Source organism: Opisthocomus hoazin, chromosome 12 (assembly GCF_030867145.1).
Source record: "Opisthocomus hoazin isolate bOpiHoa1 chromosome 12, bOpiHoa1.hap1, whole genome shotgun sequence".
Classification (NCBI taxonomy): Eukaryota; Metazoa; Chordata; class Aves; order Opisthocomiformes; family Opisthocomidae; genus Opisthocomus; species Opisthocomus hoazin.
This window is the reverse complement of record NC_134425.1, coordinates 15,402,092-15,429,111: the sequence shown is the minus strand read 5'-3', so window position 1 is coordinate 15,429,111 and position 27,020 is coordinate 15,402,092. Positions and strand designations below refer to the sequence as shown.

General features: G+C 41.4%; 1 protein-coding gene and 2 non-coding genes across 7 annotated transcripts in view; all 3 read right to left on the bottom strand.

Annotated features, from left to right (window-relative positions):
• CNOT1 (CCR4-NOT transcription complex subunit 1) overlaps positions 1-27,020 on the bottom strand; it is a 59,934-nt gene that overhangs the window by 13,634 nt on the left and 19,280 nt on the right. For 3 of the 5 annotated variants that reach the window (XM_075434132.1, XM_075434131.1, XM_075434133.1), the window contains exons 12-34: positions 26,758-26,885; positions 25,509-25,749; positions 23,865-23,984; positions 22,642-22,764; positions 22,257-22,408; positions 17,773-17,923; positions 16,197-16,398; positions 15,627-15,770; positions 14,376-14,500; positions 13,237-13,523; positions 12,087-12,165; positions 10,577-10,807; positions 9,117-9,257; positions 8,217-8,396; positions 7,028-7,144; positions 6,514-6,624; positions 5,843-5,920; positions 5,345-5,522; positions 4,756-4,886; positions 3,889-4,185; positions 1,442-1,582; positions 1,237-1,341; positions 551-670 (exon numbers count right to left, since the gene is read on the bottom strand). In XM_075434132.1, coding sequence (XP_075290247.1) covers positions 551-670; positions 1,237-1,341; positions 1,442-1,582; positions 3,889-4,185; positions 4,756-4,886; positions 5,345-5,522; positions 5,843-5,920; positions 6,514-6,624; positions 7,028-7,144; positions 8,217-8,396; positions 9,117-9,257; positions 10,577-10,807; positions 12,087-12,165; positions 13,237-13,523; positions 14,376-14,500; positions 15,627-15,770; positions 16,197-16,398; positions 17,773-17,923; positions 22,257-22,408; positions 22,642-22,764; positions 23,865-23,984; positions 25,509-25,749; positions 26,758-26,885 — 3,582 coding nt within the window. The remainder of the gene's footprint in view (positions 1-550; positions 671-1,236; positions 1,342-1,441; positions 1,583-3,888; positions 4,186-4,755; positions 4,887-5,344; positions 5,523-5,842; positions 5,921-6,513; positions 6,625-7,027; positions 7,145-8,216; positions 8,397-9,116; positions 9,258-10,576; positions 10,808-12,086; positions 12,166-13,236; positions 13,524-14,375; positions 14,501-15,626; positions 15,771-16,196; positions 16,399-17,772; positions 17,924-22,256; positions 22,409-22,641; positions 22,765-23,864; positions 23,985-25,508; positions 25,750-26,757; positions 26,886-27,020) is intronic. The other 2 variants (XM_075434134.1, XM_075434135.1) reach the window with 1 other exon arrangement.
• LOC142362941 (small nucleolar RNA SNORA46) lies at positions 7,562-7,700 on the bottom strand. Its single transcript, XR_012765396.1, has one exon. It is a non-coding gene; the product is annotated as a small nucleolar RNA SNORA46 (small nucleolar RNA).
• Positions 17,314-17,449, bottom strand: LOC142362942 (small nucleolar RNA SNORA50). Its single transcript, XR_012765397.1, has one exon. It is a non-coding gene; the product is annotated as a small nucleolar RNA SNORA50 (small nucleolar RNA).

Sequence of the window (27,020 nt, the reverse complement as noted above, 5' to 3'; positions counted from 1 at the left end):
AAAGTGAGAGCGAGTGATTTTTTTTTCAAGGACCAGGTTTGCAAAACTCAAATACTGATTGGCTCTACTGCTTCATTCTGGCATCCAAAATCTAGACCTCTACAGTATTGCGGTCAGTTATGCCAGCATCTTAAGTAACTACAAGCAAATTAAGTTGCAGAAATAACTAGCAAACAATTCTAGCAGTCCTTAAGACCAACTATGCATATAAAGACCTGTTCATTCTCTCAAAATCCATGCTTGCCATCCACGACCTTCTCCAAAAATAATGTGACATCTGAGTAAAATTTTTCACTGCTACTAAAACTACATGTAGGAATCATAACTTGCAGATCTTGCCCCAATGTGGGTTACAAACCCCTAACACTAAACAGAAGTTTTACGTTGAGATTAGTCCAACATCACAACAAACACGTCTTTCAACCACTATTCCCAAGCAAGACAAATCCCTGATTCTTACTAGTCTTCCAGCAAAGGACACAAGTTCTGCAGCATTCACCAAAAGGGTGACAGCACTCTCAACTAAACCGACTCGTTTGGAAACCTCTACCTTCATGGGCTGAGCCAAGAATCCTGTAGGCTGAGTTAAGTCATTGGTAGGCAAGAAGCCAGGGACATTGCGTGCAAACTCCTCATAAACAGCCAGCTGCTTTGGGTCCACACCTCCAACCTTTGCAATGAAAAGAACAGGCATTAACTTCATTGTTAAGCACGGTGGCAGTAAGAAGTGAGGCAGTTTGCGTAACAGGTAGCTGCTCAGTCTCATTCTTCACCAGAATGGCCTAGACATCAAGAAGTAGGACTCAGCTGCTCTGCACTGAGGTCCTATGTCTCCTGTCACACTTCCTAACAGGAGGATTTTGCTCTACAACTGCAAATCACATTCCCAGAAACAGGAATAACTGAATACTGGCTTCACGCGCATCTGATGCACAAGAGAAATGCTCTGCTGAGAGCACTTGGTATGTCCTTTAAGGGAAGAAAACGTAAAGGAGACAACAAAACAGACTTGGCATCTTTCAGTGAAAGCAACAGCACAGAACAAGGGAAGACTTTTAATGTCCTCAAGGACAACATACTCATGTGTTTCCATTACTAATCAAGCTAATAATAGTTGCACTGTTAGACAAGACTAACAATACACAGGATTGCTCAGCTGAAGCTGTAACACCCACTTTTCATTATCAAGAGGGGGAAAAGAGCAGCATCAGAATGTAGCTCAGTTAATATCCTCACCTTTAACCTGATCTGTTCTGGCATTCGCTCAGCCTGGTAAGTTAACACCACGGGATCACAGTACCGACGACCCTCTTGTCTAGCATGTTTTCTGAGCTCAAATTCCTGGGGAAAAAACCCAAACACCACACTGAATTTTAGATACTGAGTCTGGATGTATCTGAACACATACAATACCTTTAAAAGACAGCAGTCCCATACTTACAGTTGCAAGCCTCTTGTCCATCTCAGGGCCTGCCTTTTCCACAGCTGTCTTCTGGATAAAGCAGCATGCTAGCTCACAGTTGTCCTGCGCTAACTGGGCAGCTGCTTGCTCCATCATGTCCCTCTGTTGTGGGGAGGCTGCCTATTGAAAACCACAATAATCAGCAAAGGCTGTGAATTTTCCCTGTATCTTACTAGCCTTAAAATCTGCACTACTGCCTATAAAGAATACCAGCAATAAAAAGAAATGCTCCTAGGAATGCACTCTCTTTGCATGGAATATACAGTAATAAATTTAATTTTGCATACCTTTGAATAAAACATGTAGGCAAGACAACAGTAAAGACTTTCAACAAAGAACAAAACAGCAGGAGGTTCTCCATTTTCTCCACCAGCCTACCTCCGGGGCATCGAAATAAAGCCCTGCTTTAGACTGATACACATACAACAGATGCTAATGCAGGAAAAGTAAGCCTCGCAATCACAGCCTAAAAGTTTTTCCACTTCCTAGGCTGTCATCAGAAGATATAAAGGTGCATCTCAAACCATGCAAAACAGCAGTCCTGAGCCTTTTTCAGTTGGTTCCCTTCTTGAGACAGGTTTTCGTCTTTCCTTCTGGAAGTCTGTTTTAAGAGAACCCCGAACAGGTGGAGTTACTTTCCAGGGTGCAAAGCAGCAATTCCCACTGGAAACGGAACACGCAAATAAATGCAAACAGTCCAATCTACTTGGATTTCCTTGTCCATTAAGATGTACCCCTATCTGACTAATTCCTGAAAACTACACTGCTTCTGTCAAATAAAAGAAATTCTTACTTGTTAATCCACTTCATACAACAAGCCTGTGTGAATTTTTAGATGTTTCACACAGCACTTACCTGCAACACAACTTTTTCTATAATTACCCCTTAAGAAAATTGCCTGGATTACAGCTGGCCCTGTATCAATGCCATACGCCTTCAGGGACAGAAAAACTTGACCACTGTGTTATATTTTCACAGCATTTATGACATTTTGCAAACACCACAATACACAGCACTAAGTCTTCCACAAAACTTCGAATACTTCTGCTTAGGCGTGTTCTTCAGTGGCACATCATACCTGGTAGACATGATGTAGCACCGGCCTGCATTCACCCTGCCTCCACAACTCACCTGTCACATCTCTACCTTCTCCTGCCACCCAAGAGATGATTAGCATTTCTCCAACTACATCCCTATCTGAACTGTAGTCACATCTGATGAAACACAGCAACACTGCCTACCAGAGAAATATTTGTGCCTCTCTTACCCAGAGGAGAACCGTGCTTTCTCTTATGGTTACTAGCTTGACACCCAAACTCTGTTAGCACAGCCACTAACAGTGGTCACTGGCTCAGCTCACATGTTAACAAAGCCAATACTAAACCAGAAGGATGGGAGCAGGCAGTTTAAAATTGATGAATAATTAATTTCTGTGTTTTTCCTGCTCTTCACCTCAGCAATAAAGTTACTTGAAGTTCTGTATATGAAGGATCAACAGTGTTTGAGACCTGGGAGTTACACCATTGACTACCCATCCTACACCTGCCAATGCAATTCTTGCTAACATTTTGTGCTCCCTTCCGACCATCAAATCCTGCACTGTAACTGGCTGAAGAAGGCAAGAGAGCAACCTCTTTGCAAAAGGGCCTTTGCGCTCTCACTCTCACAGAGGTCCAACACTAGCACGCCCTTAAGCATAGATGTAGGCAGGTCTTTCACTTCTCCTTTTAAATCCCTGAAAGGACAGCAACATCTTGATCTTTCCAAGATCCTTATGTTTGTCTGTCTGTTGCCCACACTGACAGTAAGCACAGCAAGTTTTCTGAGTAGCAGCCGCTGTTTTGGCCAGCAGCTCGTGAACTGTGCTCCATTTAGCCAAGAAGAGGAAGTTAGAGCAGCAGCTCAAATTTTGTTTGTGAAGAGAGCTGAAAATAGTCTCTGGAAAACCCAATGAACTAACAAGCTGTGCAGAAAAATCTTAACTACCTATCTGCTAACAACACAAGTAAATAAAATCTGCGTGAAACATGCATGATTGCTGAGACAATCCAAGGGATCACCAGAAAGTCCCAGAAACAATTCAGTCCCCCCCCCTCTAGCTTTTCTACCTCAAAACCCACAGAAAGATAGAACCTCCACATCGGACAGAACACTGGGGCAGTATAAAAAGGTAGCCATGAAGTTTGTGTGCAACATGGCAAGATCCACCTTGCAGCCTTCAGACTGTTTGACATGAGCTGTTATTTCAGCACAGCTTTCCTCACTGTAATTCCACAAGAGTCATGAGACTTTTGACCACTAAATTCATCCCTGCACTAGTTAAGCAACTAAATCAACAGGTCTACAATGTGGAGAAGTGATTTGCTAATACTGGATGTCTACAGACTAATAAGCTGGAAATAAGCTTCAGATGATGCGATTCTTACCCTCAGCGCAGTGGCAAAACTGTTTTTCAGGTTGGTAGCTATGCTCATCAGCAAAGGTTCCCTGCAGGTAATCATGGCCATCCCAGCGGTGAGGTTCCGCATCATATGGTGTGCGGCCACACGCATTCGCGACTCCTCTGAATCCAGCGCAAAGTCCTTCCTGACTATCTGCTCACAAGTAGTCATGGCAATCTTAATGGACCGATCGACCACCGGATGGACAAGCTCTTGCACTGCTCGCTCTATTGCCTGCCGCACACACTGCTTCAGCTGCGGGTGGGCTTGAAACAGCGGAATCTGGAGGAGGATTAGATAGTTAAATGAGAACAAAGTAAACCAGAAACCCATCCACTCTACGCATTCCCATTTTCCAACCAACTTTTAAGTGTTCTGTCACAGCTTGCCCATAGTGCAGCACTCCTGTATTCCACATGCAGCTATTACAACATCAGTTTGGTAATTCTGAAACAGGGCTATCTGACTTTCTTCCAAAGTTGCAGACAAACACAACGGAAAGACTAAATAGCTAAGTCACCAACTAGTCAAAAGGAGGAAGCTACTTTGAAGCTTAAATCCTGGCAGCAACTATCCCAGCTGACACTCGTTGTCAGAAATAAAATTGGATACTAATGTAAATGTCCCCGTGAAAGATCACTCAACCATTTGAAACTGTTAGCTAACATTAACTACTAACCATCCCTAAAGTTCTCCATTTGATTACTTGTTAGCACTCACCCTCCCCAAAACTTTTGAGAAGTGAATCTCCAATAACTTCACCTTACAAAATGCTGCTCCCACCAGCTGAGATCTGTGACAACAATGGTGGCAACAATTCTTTCAGCAAACCAAATCAGCTCCAAAACTTACCGTTGGATTTAAGGTAATATGCGGAGCCAACCCTCCTAAAGAATAGACGTTGATGTCGTGATAACTGTACTGGGGCTGTGGAGGAACCGTGGCTGTACAAGTGGTGCTGGTAGCTGGAGTTGTAGAAGCAGCTATGGAATACAAGAATATCTGTATTGGACCATTATCGAAAAGCAAGTGCTTATAATGGAAGTATGGCAAGTGACCAAGAAACAAAGTTTGATTATGAAGCCTCCTAAACTTATCAAGCAATTTTTATTCCCCATTTTCCCAATGATTAGTACCGAACCAGCTTCAGCACATTTCAGCAGAGCTGTTTGTTACGATACAGCTTAGCCTCTGACATCTTGTTAATCGATTATACTGCTTCACTCCCTAAGGGGTAGCTACACACAGCACAGGTACAATTGGTCCTCAGGATGCTTCCATTCCCTCTCCAAACTCTGTACATATACTTCTGTTACAAAACTATCCAAGTGCTCCAAGCATTCAGCACTGTTACCACAGCATATTTTGCTTTGCAATGGCATAACCTGTCCTATTTAAACTTCTACAGTGAGGTTCTGAATTCTACATGAAATGTACTTACTAGTCGTTGTGATGGGTGGTAGCTCTTCTGGCTGTTTCACATCCTTCTTCGGAGCAGACAGCTGCTCATCCAGATTTTTCAGACGATCCTTATCTTTCAGGAGACTTCCAGGTTTCAGCTCATTGATGTCTAGTGCAAGATTCTTGCAGAGCACCTCAATCTCAAACTTCAGATTCAACTGCACAACAATTCTAGTTTAGGTTATGTCACAAGGAAAATACCCGAAACATTTACTGGGCCGCTCGACTCCCAAGCTTCCCATTCTAACCCCACGCCTTCTAGAAACTTTAATAGTGACTGAGGATTAGACAAGTATCTTGGATGAAACTCTTCTCCTTCGAGGTCAGCATGCAAGTTCTACCAAATTAAGCAATGCCCAATTCTCCCCACGCTAAGGCAGCGAGAAGTGAAATTTGGTCCTTCACAACATCCTTCTTGACTGGCACGTCAAGTAAACCTCACACTCAGTAGGTAGAGAAAAGAAAAACAGAAGTTTACTTTTAGATCATGCTCTTGATGTAGCTCAGCTAAAACATTCATAATGGCCATTGTCCATGGGTTTGGAGGCCTGAAGACCTACAAGAGAAAGAGGGGAGCAGTATTATACAAACTTCTTGAATCATCTGGATAACTTCCGACTGGAAACTTTTGAAACGTGAACATGTGTGCATACAGACATGGAAAAGTTTGTACAGTTGCAATTAGGGTTGAATTCAGTATTCTTTTTGACTACAACTCCATTAGGAAGCTAGCTGAACATTAAACTAGAAACACAATGACTTGGTCCTTCTGAGGGATCAGTTTTGTGTCAAGCAGAACCTACAAGAGTTGATCAGGGTCAAAGTGCGGTGGGGTGAATTAAAAAAAATCAAATCAAAGAATGAATAGATCTTAGAAACCCTTCAATAGCATCCTTCCATTTCTCAATAGAGTTCTGTGCAGGGATACCACAGTACAGTTCAGCTAACACCACCTATTTAGACTGCAAAAACACCTGGGCCATGTACTGTCCCTCAAAACAGAACTCCTTCACATTAAGCTCTCACCTTCCTTTTCTTTCTCTGCATGAAATTCAACCAGTTTTCCCTTTGTGGAAAAAAAGCTAATTACTTTCTGTAGTACTTATTTTGTCACTTGAGCAATAACTCTGTCAGCACAAAGTCACTTACCACACTCCTGACGCTGGATTCTAAGACTTTGGCAACAAACGGCACTACATAAAGCAATTCCTGCTGCCCCTTAACGTACGCTTCCAGTAGTAGCGATTTCACATCCAAATCCTGAAAAATTTCATCAACAATTGAAAAGGGGAAGAGGGTGGAGAAAACAAGCAGCACACTGCAAAAACTCCACTTACATGCTACTTCTTTACAGGACACATTGGCAAGGTTGAGTTAAGACAGTCCTTGAATGTTACAGACTGCTAAGCAGCAGCTATATTTTGAACAAAGATTTACAAATATACATTTTTACATGGGATTAAATAGTTTGTTTCAGCAAGAACTTAACTACTAACTTGTCTGATATACAGAGGTCTTAAATGACCAGCTCTGGAATCATACTTTGTACTTAGCACATCAAAAAGAGGCACTAATAAGCTGGTAAAATTTCCCAAACAGCCTGTGCTATGGCGTAAGAGCATACTGATTCATGCCAAAAAAATCTGTAAAGACAGAAGCTCACCGTGTGCAAGATGGGCTTATTTTTAGCCAGCGTAATCATTCCCAGCCAGTGACCAAGGTTCTTTAACAAGGAACGGTCTGAGAAGTTGGCTGCAGCTTTATCCGATGTCAGTAGCACCTAATGAAAAAAAAGCAACTTGAGCAACAACTGGAAGATAATCAGACCCAAACCCAAATCCAGCAGCTGATCTGACTTCAGATGTGAAGTTTTAGAACATTAAGTTCTGAGCTTGCATCACATTACTGAAACACTCAAGAGCAGCCTTCACTTCCAGGCAGTACCCTGTAAATCTGCCCTGTAATGATTTCAAAATCCCTTTCTTTCAAGAGGATCAAAAGAGGATTATACGTTTCCAGACCTTACCATTTACTCTGTCAAGACTGTTACGACTACTTGCTTAAAGTAAAACTTGTGAAGGTAATTCTTCCTCTCAATGTTTTACCACAGATCTGAAGGCTACAGTTGGTACTTCTTGGGAAACCATTTACTTCTCACTTCAAGACTTGAATCATGTCACAACTATTCTGCTGTTAGCTCTGTTCCTTAGCTTCAGAGGAGCATCAGCTGAACAGAGCAAAGTCAGCTATGCTCTATAGAGCGAGGAGATTCTTTTGCACTACAGCGTAACCCATGGCAGTCAGGAAATTCCACCAACAGGTTTAAATATAGTGCTTGCTTGACAAACATGTTTCATCCACTCATCTTTACAGGGCTACTGCTTCTCTCTCCTCCCTACCTTCACAATTATCTTAGCCCTGTAGTAAATTTGGGTTGTCACACCCCCACTTTCTAAACACTCGCCTTCATTCTTTTTTGACCACAAAGGCAGAGCGTGGTTTTCTTATCTTTATACTCACCCTGTACAAACAAACTAGACCATAAGCAATCTTCCCCTAGGTTATAACTTGCAAGCCTCACATAAATTTGGAGTCCACCCACATAAATGAATTCAAATGCAGATTTGCCCTCTCATTCAATTAGAATTAAGTCTTTGGTACATTCATGACTGAAAACAGAAGAATCCTAGTATTCATACAAGTAACCTACTAGTTCAATTGTAAGCTAGCGAGTAAATTTTTGAATGATACTCTGCATTTGAACAACCAGCAACATAGGAAGCAAACAGTCTGAGAACAGCGCACTTCAATCTTTAAATCTACCTAAGCATTAGCAAACTTGCACTACTCACCTTGATGTTTCTGTAGGTTTCATTCAGAACCATTTTATTAAATTCTGGATTCTTCAGCGTGTCAAGGAAGTTTGAATATAAGCTGTGAAAATTAGGCTCAATACTGACCCTCTTCATCACAAGATACTGTGATACCCAAGGCATGAACTCTTCTTTCACTGTTTCCTTCAATTCCTCAACCTGTCTCCACAGCAAAAAAAAAAAAAAAGAGAAAAAAATAAAAAACCCAAAACCAAACATAAACATACATGCCACAGAAGATATGAGAAGATGACCAAAAACTTCTGGGGTCAGCTTTGCCCAACACATAGTCATGGTCAGCTGCTTTTAACACTAAGGGTTTTTTGTGGTTTTTTTTTTTTTGTTTGTTTGTTTATTTTTTTTAAATGCTTTGAAATCAGTGTCTCAATATCCAAAGATCTGGTCAAGCAGCAAGGACTTAATCATAAAATCAGCAAGGCATAATCTGGGATGTCAATGTTTGTTCAAATTTGTATTAATGGCTTTCAGAAACTTGCATTAGTATTTTTCAGCACTTTCAGAGAACAAAAACATTAGAGAGGACTATCCATCAGTTATTCTTGGCATCTACTAGAAGTGCTTTCCTGAAAACAAAGCATTGCTTTAGTACAAAGGATCTGGCTATACCAAAACAAGGAAACTTGTAGGAGATAGCAAGATTAAGAACAGCTCTCATATCCATCTCTTCTTTCCCTGAAAAACTGTATCTCCAAAGAGCTTCAAGCAGAAAGTGTCAGGAACTACTAATTCTTTATAGTGTGTTCCATCCAAATCTTTTGCAAGCTGGCATTTTTATAAAAACATCATCACCCACCACTTCAGAATGGATTTCCAGAAACATGTAAAAAATTGAATTTACTAGCATCCTTCCATACTTGCCTTCTGTGTCATATTTGACTGAGACAAATTATTGAAGATGAAAGCAATTTTTTCCTGGACATTCTCTGGAGGTTCCACAATTCTCTCTGTTTGATCTGTTGCTACTAACAGCGTATCAATGTTGGTAGTATTAATGGAAGGCTGGAGGGAGAACAAGAAGTTAAGAACAGACAATACCTAGAGGCGACACCAAAAGAAATTTTTGCTCTGTTCTGTCAAGCGAAAAAAAGAATTGAGCCTTGTCACGTGACATTTAGCATCTCGGAGTCATTTTTAGCAGCACTCTAATGAAGCTCAGCGATTTTTTCACTCTACAAATGACGACTAATACTCAGCAGAATGCTGCTGTATGAAATACTTCTAGCATTCACATGCATATATAATAGGTGCCACTGCAATGGCACCCGTTCAGCTAACAGCCTGTGTACACTGTTAGCCTGGAGAAAAATCACAGTGCAACAGAGCACAGTACTTAGTACAGCAGTGAGTCTCCAGGAGCACTTCAGTGCTGAACTGGGATGGGGAAACCCCAGAGCTGCATTTCTGAGAAAGCAAGCCAACTGTAAGCCAACAGAATGTGACCCACGTCCCTGCAGCTGCAGGTCTAAACCCAAGGGCTTTAGCACCCGGTACACTGCTATTCAGGGGAAAGGAGATACAGTTTTAAGTATCAAACATGACTGGAGTTTGAAATTGTGCAATATAAATGCCACAAAATAAGAATTATCCACATGACATGATCAGGTGTGAAAGACATTGACAGCAACACTATGAACCATCCCCCAAAAGTTGTTCACAACTTCCAGCTACCTTTAGCTTTTGCCTCCTTTAGTTTCTTGTAAGAGCATGATACACAGACACTGCCAGGAAGCTAGACAGGCTTGACACTACAGCGCATCACTTATCACACAGAAACAGTTCTACGCATCCTCGGCGTAAACGTGAGTAAGTGCACCCCACCACCTTCTGTGGAATAGCCAATACTATCAACTTGCCAAACCTGTAGTAACTCTGACTGGCAGCTCAGAGATTTGTTTATATAAGTGAAGATCTGGAAAACCTAATGCAGTTAGAACTGCTAGGTCAAATGCAATTTACTGCGCAGTAAGTGTTCAAGCCCCCAGGACAACAGCAGCTGCCAACTATTTCATGAATTCTATTGCAAGTCATTAACAAAAATGATAGTTCTGTAATTGTCTTGATAACTAAAACCTCAATAAACGCACTTCTACTTGACACCATAGTAATTCTATAGTTTCATGATCAAAAATGCCTTCTCTCTACAAAAATGTCAGTCATATTTTAAGAGGTTATATGCTTCAGATATAAAACATGGCTCACAGTCTCAAAACCTGTAGTACAGAAACTAAATTGGATTTTGACTGTACATACTCAATCCAGACCAGCAACTTAAGTCCTTTGCTTCTCCGGTAAGGGGACTGGCATGACAGAATGCTTACCGGCACATCCTTCTTGAAGCTGACTCCAGTTGGTCGGGTGATTGTAATGGTTTTTGCAACAGTGGTGGTGGTTGAGGTGGTTACTATAGTGCTGACTTGGCCAGCAAGAGGAGCTTTTGCTGGAACTTGGGCCTGGGCCTGAGCCTGGGCAAGTGCAATACTTCCAGGGGTGGTGATTGAACCCTGCATCTTCACAGGAGGATCTCTGGACTGCTGTCCGTATTCTATGTACTAAAACAGGGTGAAGAAGCACATACAGAAGTTCACAAACCACAACAGAACAATGGGCTGAGTTTTAGTGCGAGCAGTATAGAAGTTTGACAGCAATCTTTAAAATACTTCACACTAATGCCATGAAGGAAGTCTGCAAACTACAACTGAATACCTTAAGCAGCACACCTCGTCACTATATACTGTCTTTCTTACTGGAGAGGAGCCTCAAGCTCCATCTCCAACATCAACAGGTTGATGCCAAGCATCAAGAGATTCGGCATCCTTAAAATGTTAGAGCACCACCCAGAAACCCCCATTCCTGCAGGCCTGGGACAGCAGAGCAAAAAGAGGGGAAACAGCATAAGAAATGCATCAATATCAAGAAACTGGTTACAAAGCAGATAAGTTGTCTTCTCCAAGGACTCCTACAGCTACGTAGAAATGGTAAAGTCTGATGTTCACAATTTATAAGCAAAACCACAGTTTTGAAATGTCCAACTAAGTTCTTACATCCTCTAAAGTAGCTCCACAGCAGAAAATAAGTTTCTTCCCCACCGAAATACATTTACCCAGAAATCTATAACATCAGACACCACACTTATTTAAGAGATATCGTCTGAAAGCTGTTAGTGAACTTGAGGCTGCTATTCGACTTCACAGCTTTGGGTAGACAGCCTCTTTACCTTAACGTCTGAGCTGCACATTTTTCCTTATTTAGATCATGCTCTCAAGCTCTGCCACTGGGATTAGCTTTTCTGCATTTCTACCAATGACAGCACCATGGAGGCAGACACTGTATGATCAACACTGCTTTTACTTCTTGGACTACAGGACATTTCCCATACTCTGATCAGATCTTCAGCAATGAAATTTTTCGCACCTTTATCTGGATTGCTTTTGCAGGTCTGAGTATGAAACTGTATTAAAGTGAGCTGAATGCCCTCTGTTTCAGCGGAAAACTCCAAATTCTTAAGGGACTGGAATAATGAATCCACCGATGCACTTTAAAACCTTTGTGCGTGGCCATGTGCACTGGTTGATCATGCAGTTATATTCAGGTAGCTATTTCAACATAAGCAACCCAAACAGATTTACGGAAACAGAAGAGGTACCAGACAACCACCATCACCTGTCCACCCCATCCCTGGCAAAACCTTGAAGAAAAGGCATTTCATTCTGTGGATGCACAGTATCTAAAATTGTGACAGCTCAGACTATTTTTCCAAAGGCAAACAGGAATTTGCTCAAAAAAATGTAAAATCATAGAAAGCTAGCATGCTAATACGTACACACTCACCTCCTGTAAATGATGCGGGAACTGTATAAAGTGACTAATAGAAGCCAAGTGCTGACAATACTGGGGATAGTCCTTCAGTCTGTCAGACAAAACACTAACATAAGCCCAGATCAGAAACAGTATTACAGAGAAATACAAATATAACACCGGTATGTCATTCCCATACTGCATCACAGAATTACTTCTGGACTCCTTACACCAGCTATGACACGAAGTATTTTCTACGAAGTACTTTTTGTTGCAAAACTTGTTTGAAACCAATTCATTTAACAGCAAAATACAAGGTTTATTCACAGCAACAACTCTTATCCTGCATCTTGGTACTTCGGACCAAGCACAAAATTGCATTTATATTCAGTGTTTGCAATAAGATTACTGGGTAAGTAATTTATAGTCTGGCTCAGTGTATTTTAAACAGCAAATCAGAGTGGCCCTAACACCCAAGACAGAAGCTTCACCTATGCTCACCAATTATTATAGTTCTACTTATGAATGGTAGACATTGTTACTACTCATTGCGAGTGAAATCTTTAGCTCCCACTTAAAATGGTCCTTAAGAGAAGTAAGAAGGTAGCTAAGTCTCAAATATGTCAGCTTTAAGTGTCTTTATTCATTGTGGTCAGCAAACTCCACAACACGATAACCAACTACGACTGCCACAAGCAACAGCTTTTATTACAGAAAATACTGCAGGGCAGATGAACTATGAAAGGAGAAGGACCAAAGATAATGTGCTCCTTGCTTATGAGTCCACACTTCAAAGCCCACACATTTCTAGTCATTAAATAATTACAGGAAGCTTTATACTAGTTTTCAAATTCAAGTATCTTCTTCCAAAATGGAGACTTTTCCCACGGGTGTACAATCCTGCCAGCTACTGCAGCCTGCCTTGAGAGTCTCCTCTATCTGCAATCCATTAAAAGGTTTCTCAAAGGTTTTTTTTTTTAATGATACTTTTTGCTATATTTTTCTGTGTAAAACCAAAGTCCTAGAGCTTATTTCCTAGCCAGCCTTTCAGTAATGAACAGTACAAATAGTAATAGTAAATTTCTAACACATACAAGCAATCTTGTACTGCATAATTAGAGCAGCTTCGAGGTTAACGACATTACAAGTACTGTTACCAGTATTACAAAAAACTCACACTTACCTATTTTTAAATCTATCTAGTGCAGCAATACCAAAATAGTACATTTTGGATGCAAAAGGCTTTCGTAAGGCTTCAAGAACATAGCGCAGGGCCAGGCCCAATGCCATATAAGTAACCAGTCCTTTCTCTATTATCCCACCAAAGAGGCAGGCTGTTATGTGCAGCTCTTTATCTGGGTACTGGGGAAAGAAACGGTATTCCTCAAACAAGTTCCTCAGCATACAGTTGAACACTTCTCGCTCCCGTTTAATATTTGAGTCCTTAAACCTCTGCAGCATTTCCAAGACCTGCAAAGAAATTGGAAATTGTTACCAACAAATCTGCTCTATTTCAGCCCTTCTGCACCTTCAGGTTTCAAGAGCGCTTGCACCTAAGGTAAACTGTACTAGCACTGGCTAGACTGCAGAATAACTGCTTCAAGAAAATCTCATTGTAGTTGGTAGATACTACATCACTACAACAAGCTTCCTCTTCCGACTTCAGTTTTCTCCCCTTTCTTTTAAGTAGCTGTTTTCACATAAAACTTTTTGTCACTGCCTACTCCATTACTTCCAGATTAGAAAAATCAAAATTTATGTTCAGTGTCTTCCATAATTTATAACCACACAAATATATTAAACTACATTTGAAGTACTTCAAAGAGCAAGTACATCAGATTGCTAATTACTCTCATAGAGACTAACCAAAATAATTATTGAAGCTCAGAGGCAGAACTTAGGACATCTTTATATATTTAGAAGTTGTAGTCACTTTTAGACACTTCAAAACCTAATACATTCAATATAATGTATACCAACTGTTTAAAGGCACACTTTAGCACTTATTTTGAACACATAAGCTTCCACTCTGCATTGAACTCTTCCCACTTAGCATCATTTTAGGAGTGTTAATTAGACAACATCTACAGTCTTCAGTTCACGGAAGTCCAAGCTGAATGTAATGATCAGCTGCAAGTTTACTCTGAAAGCATGCTGCCTGGGAAATATACAATTTCAACCAAGCAAAAATGCAGTGCTGCAAGCATCTACTACTAGCCCTTTATTATCGTCTAATAAAACAAATACATGAAAGAATAATTACTATCAACTTTATAGCAAGTCTCTGGACAGGCGATGCAACTGCTCCAGAAGGGAACTCACCTCATCAACGGACATGGTTGGATGTGGTGGATGGTTGTAAATACGCTGGAAGTAGCTGTTTGCCTCATCATCTATTTCTTTGCTAAAGTGCTGATTAGCCTCCGGCCACACCTGAGATAAGTCAGCTGTTCAGAAAGGGAAGAGGTATCATGCTCAGAACTGCAGGCAGTCAAGATTTCATCTCGTCCTTCTCAACTCTTCCACCGACCCATACAAAGCCTGCTAGTTCTCCTGAAAAGCAGGATATTTAACCCTTCTAGTAGACAGGCACTGTTATTTAAAAATCTGTTTTCAATATGTTATATTTATGCAAAAGAACCAAATCCTCAGAATTAACCTCATACTGTTGAATCCCTAGACCCCACTGCATCCCAAGCTAACCTCAACTGACACCTAAAGTAAATGAATGCAGTACAGACCAGAAAAAAGCATGCTACACAACACAAACATGCAGACAAACTTTCACACAAACTTTCAGGCCAGCCAGCGAGCTTCAACTAAGCTAATACTGAATGAATGTTCAAGCCCAAGATATAAACCAATGGTGACTACAGCCACCTCCACTGCACATCTGCAGAGGCTGGTGACTTTGCTTTTATGGAGGAGCTATCAGAGGAGACTGAGATACGCAGTAACAGCAGTGCTAAGGGTTTAGCACAGGTCTATGCTTCCTAAAGGCAACATTTGATTGTTTAAACATTTCATTGTGAGCGTACTTGAGAGGCATAAATGAGTTATGGGTAACGGCTCAGTGTCAAGGACCAAATGACTCCTTCCAAAAACCACATTCCCAACAACTTATATTAGTCTTATTTCTTCCCATGTTGCAGTCTAAGTCACTGCTTCACCTGTCAAGCTCTCCGCCACAACAGGACCTTACCCAGGTAGCTTTAACCTTGCTACAACAAAACCCAACCCACCCTCTTACCAGATGCATACAACTCTCCATAAAGAGCAGGACAACACTTTTGTTCAAAACACAGCACAACAAAGGACACAGAAACACACTGTTCATGCAAATCCATAACACGTTATATTTTTACACTAACAGCCTTTTTTTAATCTGCCCTGGGCCACTTGGCAAGCTTTTAGTATAGAAGTTTAGAAGCACCTTTTTCAGACTACTGGCATAACACAAGCGCCACATTTATACCATTGACCACCTACAGGTCCAAGCCTCCCCTGAAGGAAATGCAGATGAACTGCAGACCACAGTCACACTTCACAGCCACAGACAACACTACCACTTACAAGGTTTCATCTTACTCTGCTGGAATGTAGGCTGGTTCAGTCCAGATGTGCTCAGCTTCCTTTGCACGAATGGGTCATTGTTCACTGCAGGAAGGCCCAGGGCTCCAGTTCCTATGCCAGTCAGGCTACCCGTAGTAAGACCACCTACCGAAAAGCAAACCCGTAGTAAGACCACCTTCCAAAAAGCAAACAACTAGGCATCTCAGTTGCACCCTTCACAGCACACACTTCTCCCTCCCAGCACTTGCCATTTCCAAGAACTCAGAGCTATATACCCTCATAACTATCCAACTCCAAGCAGTTTTATCTCAAGCAACTCCCCACCTCTGTCCCAACCTAAAATAATGCTGCTACAAATCTCTCTAAACAAGTCACCCCCTCGATGCTCAAACTTGTTACCCGTTGCAGCTGCAACATTCTGAAGTCCTCCTAGGAGCGTGGACTGTCTGACTCCCTCCCACACGACACACAGCTGTGTGTCCGGTTCCATGGTATTTCCAACCACGGCAATGATGGTGCCTTAGCGCTGATGGATCAAAACCACAAACTGCTCCACCCGGATAGCAGTACCTGGAAGCTGGGAAGAGAGTCCCCCGATGCCACTGAAACCTGTTGTCTGGTTTTGGGTGGAAAGAGGGGGAAACGCTTTTGCTGGTGACTGAGGAGTACTGAACGCAGAGCCCAGGTTTGGAGGGAAGCCTTGCATGCTCTGGGTATGAGGAGCAGCTGAGCCACCTAGACTAAGCGATGCCATTCCTGCAAGCGAGTCGATCTGAATGAAGGAAGGAAGATTATACAGACATCCATAAACTGCCATCAAGCTCATCTTTGGCAGCTTCGGTATAAAGACAGCTACATATCAAAACATTTCTGTGAAGAGCTTTTCTGCATGGTTACTTTAAATTCTGAAGTCATCCACATCACCCCAAAAGATCAGATTGTCTACAGAATATGATTTCACTTTTTCTTCTAAAGTCCCACAAAATCCTGTTCTATCAGAGGTTTTACAGAAAAGCTGACTGTTCCACAGTCTCTAGTTCAGCGTAACACAACACTAAAAGCTTATAAGCACCAGCACGCAGATTCTCATATTAGAGCAGTTTATGCTCTGCAGTTTGCGGCCTCAGATATCACTCCTATACTTGCAAAGGGTATTTCGTACCAAGTTTACGGAATATTTTTGCCTGTCTGAAGAATCCCATTATGCTCACTCTTCACAGCTAAATACCTGAATGCAGTCCTCAAAAAAAAACCAACAAAACATTAAGACCTGGATGATGAGTAGGAGCAAAGCACAATACCAGCTGATACCAGCTGACAAAGCAGTTAGTTAAGAGTTCCTGACTAGGAACAGCAGAAAACTGTTATCCACCCAAAAGACAGCACGGATACAGACTAACATCTGCTGCCCTATTTGTTCACATCAGTTATTTGCAGCAGGTTGCCAAGATATTTGGTACATTTGATGAGCAACTTCAATACAGCAACAATTTACAGGAAACTGCTCTCTATTTAGTTTACGTAATCTACTGATGCTTCAGACATTCTTAAAAGCTGAATTGCCACTATTTCATGTGCAAAACTTGTCGCCACATTAAAATCTGCCATTGAATGTAATTGCTAGAAGCAAAACCTGTCTGTAAAGTGTTGCTCCCAGAGGAGGAAGGGATGATGAGTGGCAGGGAGTAAATGTACCTTGTTTTTAAAAGAGCAGTTCAGTTGAGAGCTGAAGAGCCCCAGTTATAACAAGTCCTTACGCTCTAGCACTGTTGCTTGGCCCGTGAAGCTACAAACAAGACACACCAGGTTCAAAGGCAGTGCTTAATCCTCGAAAGTCTTAGTAAATCTTACCACTTCAAAGAAACCCTCAGTTATTTTAAATAAACCAAATCTCTATCCCTCTTCAGTGCTCCCATCCTGCTGTACTTCAGTTACCTCTCATAGATATTTGTCAAGTAAAAGACAGTTCTCAACTACAACCCTCAGGCACTATTCTGTAAGTACAAGCAAGTTATCTAGACATGCAAGCATAAAACTAAGGGAGCCTGATGATGTTTTACTTAGTCTTGCTCCAAGACCTCAAATAGCGCAGAACTAATGCTAAATCAACACCACCACCTAAAAATACAGCACGTCATTTGTCTACCTGTACAGGAGAGATGGCATCCAAGCTGCTGGCGCTGGGCGGGCGGCCTTTCGGCATGACTCCAGGGGGTGGCTGTCTCGCCTTGTTCATGACATTACTGCAGTTAGCTACCATGGTGAGGATGGTCTCCGACAGCTCCTGAGAAACACTCCTAGAATAACAAAGGAGGATAGTGAGCCTTGTAACATTCATGAAACTAAAGCCCCCAGCTTCTTTGGTTTTCCTAAAGAAATTTGGGCCACATTTCACAAACAGAAGTGGCAAAACCACCCCAGCAAAAGCTACATTTTGTGATTTGCAAAATTTGCATTAGAACATGTCTCAAGAGAAACAGTTATATTTAAATAGAAAATTTTAAACTGCAGTTCTGAAAATTAATCTCCAATAGAATATTCCCTCATTTTCAATAATTCGAATACCACTTTACAGTTACCCCAGCAAGTAATGACTTACAGAAAGCTAGGAAATGTACCTACATGGCTCCAACAGTGCTTGGAAGAGCAAAATAACTGATGCTATGATCCCGTGTTCAAACATACTCCTTAAGGCTCCTTCCTGGCCCCCGACTTCACCATTTGCGATTGATCTCGTTACACACAAGGTCTCTCCGAAAGAGGAGATACAATGTGACTAAAGCTTGGGCTACACACTCCAAGACAAAAAAGGATGAGAGGTAAATACCACCACCTGCTTCACTAAAATTCATCTGTCTAAACTGAAAGACATGCTTCATGCACTAACATTAAACCAAAATAGAGACAGGAAACCTAACTATTCAAGGACACTATAATCAAAAGCCAAAAGAAAACTCAAACTTCGTCATGAAGTCATTGCAAAAACCGAGAGCAGTCAGTACCTCTTTCCAAAGTATTCCATGTCTGACTGCCAGGCTCCCACACCAGAAGGAAAGGCAGCTCTGCTGACGACATACCTAACCACAAACATACTAACACAACACTAACATTTTCCTTTTGGAGAATACAGCCAATTATTTACAGCTTTCCTGAACTCCAGTTCTACCTTTTTGGTGAGGACAGCTAAAGCAGTAGATTCCTTCCTGTAATGGCGCATCTATACCAACACAGCTTTGTTAAGCTTGTCTGCAGACTCATTGTTTTAACTCAATATTCACAAGCTTTTACTGTACAGCTCTTTAGATGAGGGGAAAAAGCAAGAGCAACCATGCCGATGATTAAGGCAGGAAAACAAGGTGCAAATCAGCCTTGAGCTTTGGCAAGTATCCCATTACAGGCTACACAGAGTTAAGTGCCTCCAGTTGTTCTCCAAAGCCAGTGATCCACTACCTAGTTCAGGTAAAAGCTCGCACAAGACAGACATGGGAAGCTGGGGAGATACCATGGGTGAGCAGGTTTCCATACAAGGCAATAAACATTTTATCAACTGTTTCACAAGCTGAGTCCTTCACACGGTTTAACATCCTCTCACCAGGGCCTAGTATCAAAGACTGCAAAAAGCCAAGGCGCTTGGAGAGTGTGTACCGAAAAGCAATCAGAAACCTACCCTCAAAAAACCCCCAAAGGCATTTCTGTTTTGAGAAAGTACAACCAGACCTGAAGACAGAGCTCTGAGCAAGGCACATGATAGGCTCAGTACCTACAATATGTATTTGCCTACACCCCAATGCCAGAGTCTCAGAAGTCTCAACATTGAAATGAGTGTATGACCAATTAACAAGTTTTGCTGATGCAGGAGGCGCTCCAAGACCACACTGCACTCCAGCTAACCAGGGAACGGTCACAGGGACCAAAGAGCTGAGTTTACACAAGATTTCCAGCCTCAATCTTTTGCCATCCCCTTTTTTTTTGTAGCAGTTAGATTTGAAGTCTTTATTCTTCAACACTCTAGCCTGCTTCAGTAAAACAAACTTCAAACTGCTGTAGATAGTCTTCAGTGTGGGCTGCTGTGTTACCTAAGACAGGCTTACAGTCCTAGAGTTTGATGCTTCTGGCAACCGGTTAGGACATTTGTGCTTTAGAGCGAGCCACTAATGTTGTGTCCTGCCATCTAGACAGACTGAGGGTTAACTTCTCATGTCAAAAGACATACTGCAGTATCAAGATGCAAACATCACAATACTTTTAGATAATACAAAACTGCAGATTTACGCAAAAAAACCCCTGCATTTGAGGCAAATGATATGAAGAACTAAGTATGTGGGCGTGCTTTGATAAGTAGATCTTAATGATAATGTTCACTCTTTCACATCCTATGTAAAAATATATTCAGGCATCTAACCTAATCAGAGCCACTACGGAAGAGAACTAGGGGAAAACTGCAGGAAGGAGAACTTTGAAACACGAGTAAGGAAGAAAGCCAGGGACCACAATAAGCCAGCTGTAGAGTAACAAAACTGTCAGCTGAAGGGAAGCTCTCCAGCTTGCTGGAATAACAGGTTCACATTTCTTGCATACCTTAACCGATTGTTACAAAGGAAAGGCCTTTTCATTCCCCTAGGCCCAGGTAGCCAGCAGCCTCTTCCCTTCTTGAGGCAGGGACTGAGAAGGAGTGATCAATTCCCCAAGCGGACACACTTGGGCTGTGCCAGACACGACTGTATGGAGGAGGCACTGCTGCCCCTCTCCACGGCTCCTTGCGGGGACCACTCCTCATAACCAGTTTGTTACCAAACCACAGGCTTGGTCAGCCTGCGGTGCCTGCAACCACCCTGACTTCATTTTAAAAGCACTTGGTAACAAAAGGAACACTTATTTCTCTTTGAAGCTTCGCTGCTACATGATGCCACAACTGCAGTGCTCACCAGTGACAAACAAGCTGCACCAAAAATAAAGAGCTTTGGAACACGTAGGGTCCCAGTGGCTAAGAAAAAGGCCTACCGGGACACAAAACAGGACAAGAAATAACCACAGCCTAAATAAAGAGCAGGCTCCTAAATCAACATATTTACGAGATGGCGGACTTCAGCTAGTGAAGTGGAACTACCCTCCCAGACGTATTTAATGTTTACTGCGATTTTAATCTTCTAGTCTTTACAACGTCTGCTTCCATTTGTGACTGGAACCTAGGCTAATCAAAGCAACCGCTTCATGAAAGAAATCCAAGCTCAAAGAGAATAACTAATGGAAAATGACTGCAAGTAGGTCACATTCTTGCATGAAAGGGAATACAAGTAGCTATAAAAAGACACCAAGAACTGAGAGAATTGTGCCAGTAGAGAACTACTGGCTTTTGGAAATAATTGAATAAATAAAACTTAGTAACTCATTAAGATTCAGAACACAGTGACACTAGGTCAAGTCTACAGTTAACTATTAAACCTCTAAAATCTGAACATGGTAGCACGCGAAATAATGTAAGTTAATGTGTGAACTATAGTCTCAGAGGATGCACTCTCAGTTGAAAAATAACAGCCAAATTCTCAGTCCAAGAGGTGTGCTAGACCATCATATTTCAGAAACAATATTTCAACAGCACTTCGAAGTTAAATTGCAGTCCCAGTAGAATCCCCTCTCCTAAAATTTTACAGGTACCTCGAATTCCCTTTCAGTTCATATATTCATCGTGACAATTCTATGTTGATATTCACTTCCTAGCACCTACATGAGAGCCATGAATCATCCTGAGTACCTTTAAAGATGTTTCTTGTATCTTTCAAGACAACACTGGCTAACAATCCAAGCCTTAAATCAGGCAGCATGCACTCTGACATGCCAGCCTCTTTTGGTGTCCAAACTTAACGCCAAAATTAGTACCACCTCCAGCTTTCAGCCTCTCTGGCTCATGTGTCGCACTATGCTATGCCTAGTTATCTTTGAAATATTGCTGCACTTAAATAGCATCCTGATCCGACAGCATGAAGTGACACCACAAATATTTCACATCATTCAGTCACTTTTACTAAATGTGAACATAATGTTTAAAAACCGATTTGCCCAGTTTCTGTTTCCTCTAGCCTTTCTTTAGTCTACCCCTCCCTTTAGCAGATAAAACAGCTCTCTAAGACCTACACTTTTTTCTTCTGGACTTTAACTAAACAATCTGATCTGCAAAAGATCAGGTATTTTCCATCCTTTGACTACTTTGAGACTGTCTCAAATGAAGACAACAGAAGATACAGATGTCTAGTCTCAGTCTCCATTACAATCCCCAGTTACCACTTTCCTCCTCTTGTAAGGACTGCATTAGTCCTTTCTGCTAGGGTAGTAATTTGCTTAATGCAATCACAAAATCCTTCACACAGTCACTGTTTTTCAAGATGCTGTCCCATTCTGCAGTATGGCCTGTATTCCGTTTTGTCCAAAACACAGTCCTGTATCTAATCATGAACAACCTAGTCTACAACAGGTTTCAGTGCAAAATTAAATATACTACTGAATCTATCCCTGCAAGCCTATATACTCGCATTAACCCCATTTTCCATGTGAAATTCCAAACTAGCTGTGTCATACACCAACAAACAAGCTGCAAACAGACTACACACTCCATGTAAGCAATATAATCCTTACCCAGCACAAGCTTGCAGACATGCCAGCATAGTCGCCAAGGTTTCTGGAGGCAGTTGAGCACTTTTGGGCTGATCTTTTTCTGGAGCAAGGCCACCCAGGATAGATGGACATCTTCTCTTCAAGAAAGTCATACAGGCCTGGATGAAGGGCTCCTGAGGAAAAAAAAAGATTATCTTAATCTCCCAAACTCCATCCAAGCCACTATTTCAAACTTGGCAATTGCACTGTGGAAAGAATTGCACTAAGCTATTATAGTTCAGTGAAAGCGTTGAACTATCAGACCATGGACACTTTCCACAGCTTTAAAGCTACTCTTCAAATTGTTAAAGTGACTTAAGTTAGTCACTGACAGAGTGCAGAAATAAAAAGAAAAATCCTGCTTTACCCCATGCTCCCGAATTTTATCTGTGAGCCATTTGTCAAGTTTGAGGTATTCCCGTCGAGAGGCAAGTGCAGCAAGGTCAATAACAAAGGCAAATGGAGTACCATTTAGCAGCATTGACAAGGCCTAAAGAAAAAAAAAAAAAATCAGAAGACTGCTAGTGAAGACACAAGGATACCCTTTCTCCTTTCTTTTCTTTCTAATCCTCATACACTTTTTAGTAAAGAAGTCTTGCTATCACATGCTGCTATGCTTTCTTCGTCAACAAAAAGATTGGTACTATCCGCTTCACTCACTTATAGCTCGCTTGTGAGACAAATAAGCAAGACCTCTCATTTGAAATCACGACCCTACCTTCTCTGAAGTGACCTTGTGCTGACAGTTTTGAATTCCTCTATATGAAAACCCACCACCAAGTGACCGAGATCTATCAAGTTCCTACTGCAACAAAATCAATCAGCAGAGCCTAGCATCTCCTTGCAAACAGACCTCAACCCCTTCAGAGCCACTCTAAATACAGCTGCTCAAAGTGCTCATCTTTGAACACAGTAACTGCTGCCACAAAGCCGACTTCAAGCAGCAGCTGGTGCTCTTGCATTTTGAGACACCCAATTATTTTGCATTTAACTTTAGGAAGCAATAAAGGCTCAAGGAAGTCAGTCACAACTTCCAGTCTGTTTTGTGCATGTGTAAACAACTGAAAAGTAGTAGTATGCTTAAGCAATTCCCACTCCGTGACACTCGGCAGTATCGCCTTCACACAAACAACTGAAGGATATTTTCTACATTGCCATTGTAGTGGTATTCAAGGTTAAAACAGTCAAAGCTCTTCCTGGATTTACAGTACAGTCACACAGCAAGCAGCTCTATTACACTGCTTCCCAAGTTACTTGTCAGCTAAGCAACGACAACCAACTCTGCTGCAAACACCAAGTAAAATGTCTTGGGTACACAACTGGATAGGCTAGAAAGCATCTGTAGTGAGATACCACAACTCAGCTGAAGAGCACTTAAAGTCACACAAACATAGGCTCGGTTTTGGTTGCGTTTTTTGTTTTGTTTTTTTAAATGAGGTAGAGCCGCAACAACTGAATTCAGACACGCTTAAAGAAAGTAATCCTTACTAAATTAGTCACATTTAAGTCAACCTTAGCTTTTGTTAAAAGATGAGCAAGTCTGCATAAGACACCACATGGAAAATAATGACAGTGTTTTGTAAAACTCACCTTTAAGTCTTGCGCCACATCAAGAATACGTGACAATTTTGCCTGGTCATACTGTTCCCCTCTCATGTACCATTCTGCCATTGCATGCATGATAAGCTGACGAATCGAAGGAGACTGACCCTAAGGAGAATTAGATTAGGATTGTACTTCACACCGCTAAAAAAAACGATCAATTATGTGAACATTATGTAGGATATTTTACCCCTAAAGCTTAACACGCAAACTCATTTACTCCTTAGCTTCTGAGCTGGGCTCTTTTTGTGCAATAATACACTACCCAGGAGCTACAACTCAAGGATGCTGAATGACTACGAATGCTAAGTACATATATACCCATCTCTTTCCCACCACTGTACAGGTCTAACACCTCTCAATTGTAGAGAAATTGCTTTTGGAATATGCAAATCATTTACAAAATGTTATGCCTGACCTAATGTCCTGAAGTGAGAACGCCACGTCGCACCTTAACATGGAAAACACAGTATTTAGCTCTTTGCTCACACAGGTGCAATTTTAAACTACAACACAACTAAGACTTTGATGGCAGCAAGGGTTTTGCTTAAAGGTTGCCTCACCTGGGGAAGCGAAATGTCCTCAAGTTGTGGAATGGCACCACGCCACATGGCAGCCATCATGTTGTACTTTATTCTGAAGCCTACTTTGCAGAGATGTTGCATATTCTACCATTTCAAGGTCTCATGCAAAAAGCACACCACTTCTATCCTACCCCCCCAATTGTTCAATTTAAAGACTTTTATCAGGAAAAATATAAAACTTTCATAGCACTTCAGCTAGCAAATAGTCATAATTTTGCAGTGAGTGTGGACCAAGACCTCAGAGTTCAAGCTTCTTAACATTAACTCTACTTTACATGAGCAGAGCAAGATGTTTCCTAATGCAGATTCCCTCCCACCCCAGAGGCTTCCTCTGCCTTAAAGTTTCTTCCTATGACTCCTATTTGCTTAACTACCAGCACATGCAACAATGAAGGCCATACCAAAAGGCTTTCTTGTCTTCCCAGTAGAAGCATGGGATTTGCATACATAGATACCCTGTCTTTACATGGAAGTTCTCCTTGAAAAAGGTCAGCAGCCAGTTGTAAATTTTCAGAAAACACCCCAGACTCTTAAAATCAATAAGTAGTTTCTTTATACCTAGAATAGTCTCCATCTTTTAGCCAATACAATGTAGATTAGTTTGGTTTAAACCGCCTCACCTCTTACTGCTTCACGTTTCTACAGTTTAAATGTGTGGGGTGGAGATTTGGGCGGGGGTGTGTGTGTGTGTGCTGTTGTGAGGTTTTTGGTTTTCTTTTATTTTGAAAGTTGGTTAAAACTGAAAGGTTAAAAAAAGTCAAACTCCACTTTGGTGTCTCTACTTTTCCATGAATATTTTCTCAGTGAATATTACTTCTTTGTTCGGAATGTATTTCCCCAAAGAAAATCAAACTGCCACAGTCTGCTTCACGACAGGAAAGAGACAACTAGTCTTACTTCGCATAAACCATTGATAATTTACCTCCTGAGTTTTACATTACCCAGTTCATAAACCAGAACAAGCACTGTTATTCTAACTGTTCAACCCGTTCCACAAGCTTTCAGTTACACGAACAAACTACAGGCACGCTCCAGTGAAAATACTTACCTGTCCATGCCATGCATAGTGCAAGATGATGGCAGAGTTGGGATGGTTGCCCAGGAAAATTGGCATGAGTGTGGAGATGAGTTCATGGCGCAAGGTATGCCAGGATGTGTTGATCTGCAGTAAGGCCAATACCAACATATCTGGGCAATGCTTGATGGGAAAACTGAAGAGCTGCTTAACCTGCTCATACTGTCCCACTTCTGCCAATCGTAACAGAGATTCAATCAAATCCAGGCTCTTCCTAATAAATGAAAAAAAAAAACAAATAGACAAGCCCCCCACAAAGGTTACAAAGTAGTTAGTTTACAAGATCCTGGATTCAAGCATTTTGTACCAACAGCTGTAACACAATATAATGTCCACTGCAAACAACCTGATATTGCAGCTCTATTCACATACAACCAAGCCTACGAGAGCATTCTTAACCATGTGAAATAACTCCTTTAGCTTTTTTTTTTTCTTTACACAAAGTGAGAGCATAAGAGCTTCTTATTCTGTTAAGGAAGAGGAAGAATCAAAAGCTGATGCTGAAAAAAATTCAGCCTGAGGTGGATCACTTGGATAATTTAACTTCAAACACACTTGCAGAAACAGCGCTATTTTTCTATGCTTCGGAGTCCTCCACCTGTGAAACTTTGTGAAGATATTCCACTTGTTTTGTCTGCTTTACAGACAAGTAATAATTGCCACCTTACCCAATTCCCCATCCTCCAATTCCCAATTTTGGGCCATACAGTGGAAATAGAAGTAAATATCTTCGCTGACATCAGCTACACAGCTGACAAGAGAAGAGGTGTAAAGGTCAGCTCAGAAAGTCACACTAGTCAGCTTCATGTAATAACTGAGCACTGCATGACTTTAGTATTTAAATCTCCGGACTTTTCATACAAGTAGAGCAAGTTTCTCCAGTGTCAACCTGGGAAGGACAGATTTAAATTCATACCTCCTCTATCCCCTCCTCTCAGCTCACAGTATCAGCAAAAATACAGCAGCAGAAATTCTCCAGACAGCCAGAAGACTCCAATAAAGGAACTGGCAGTATATTTTCAGATATTACAGAACTACATAGGAAGTTCTGATAATATGAGAACTTCCACCAATCAAACATGGAACAAATACTAATGGCCGATCTATTGGCATGTACGCACAGCTACAAGTAAATCTGGTTGCATGAAGACAAAGCCGTATTTGACCAGACAAGTAATCTTGCTCTAACTCTAGCTATGAAAAGCAGTGACAGGAGGTTTACCAAGTAGCAATTTCTCGATTGTCATCCTCTGGTGGTGCTTTCAGGATATCTGTGGCAACAGTATGACAAGGGTAGTCAGCAAAACAGAAGATGTCAGGGTTTATGAGGGAATGTTGAATGAAGGAGAGCTGGAATAAAAGACATTAAAAATAAGTTTAGATATTTAGAGTTTCAGTTTCCTTTCACTCTATCAAGTGCCACATACATGAGAACAATGCAAATCAACACAGCAGTAGAGACGAGCCAAGATTTACTACCAATGT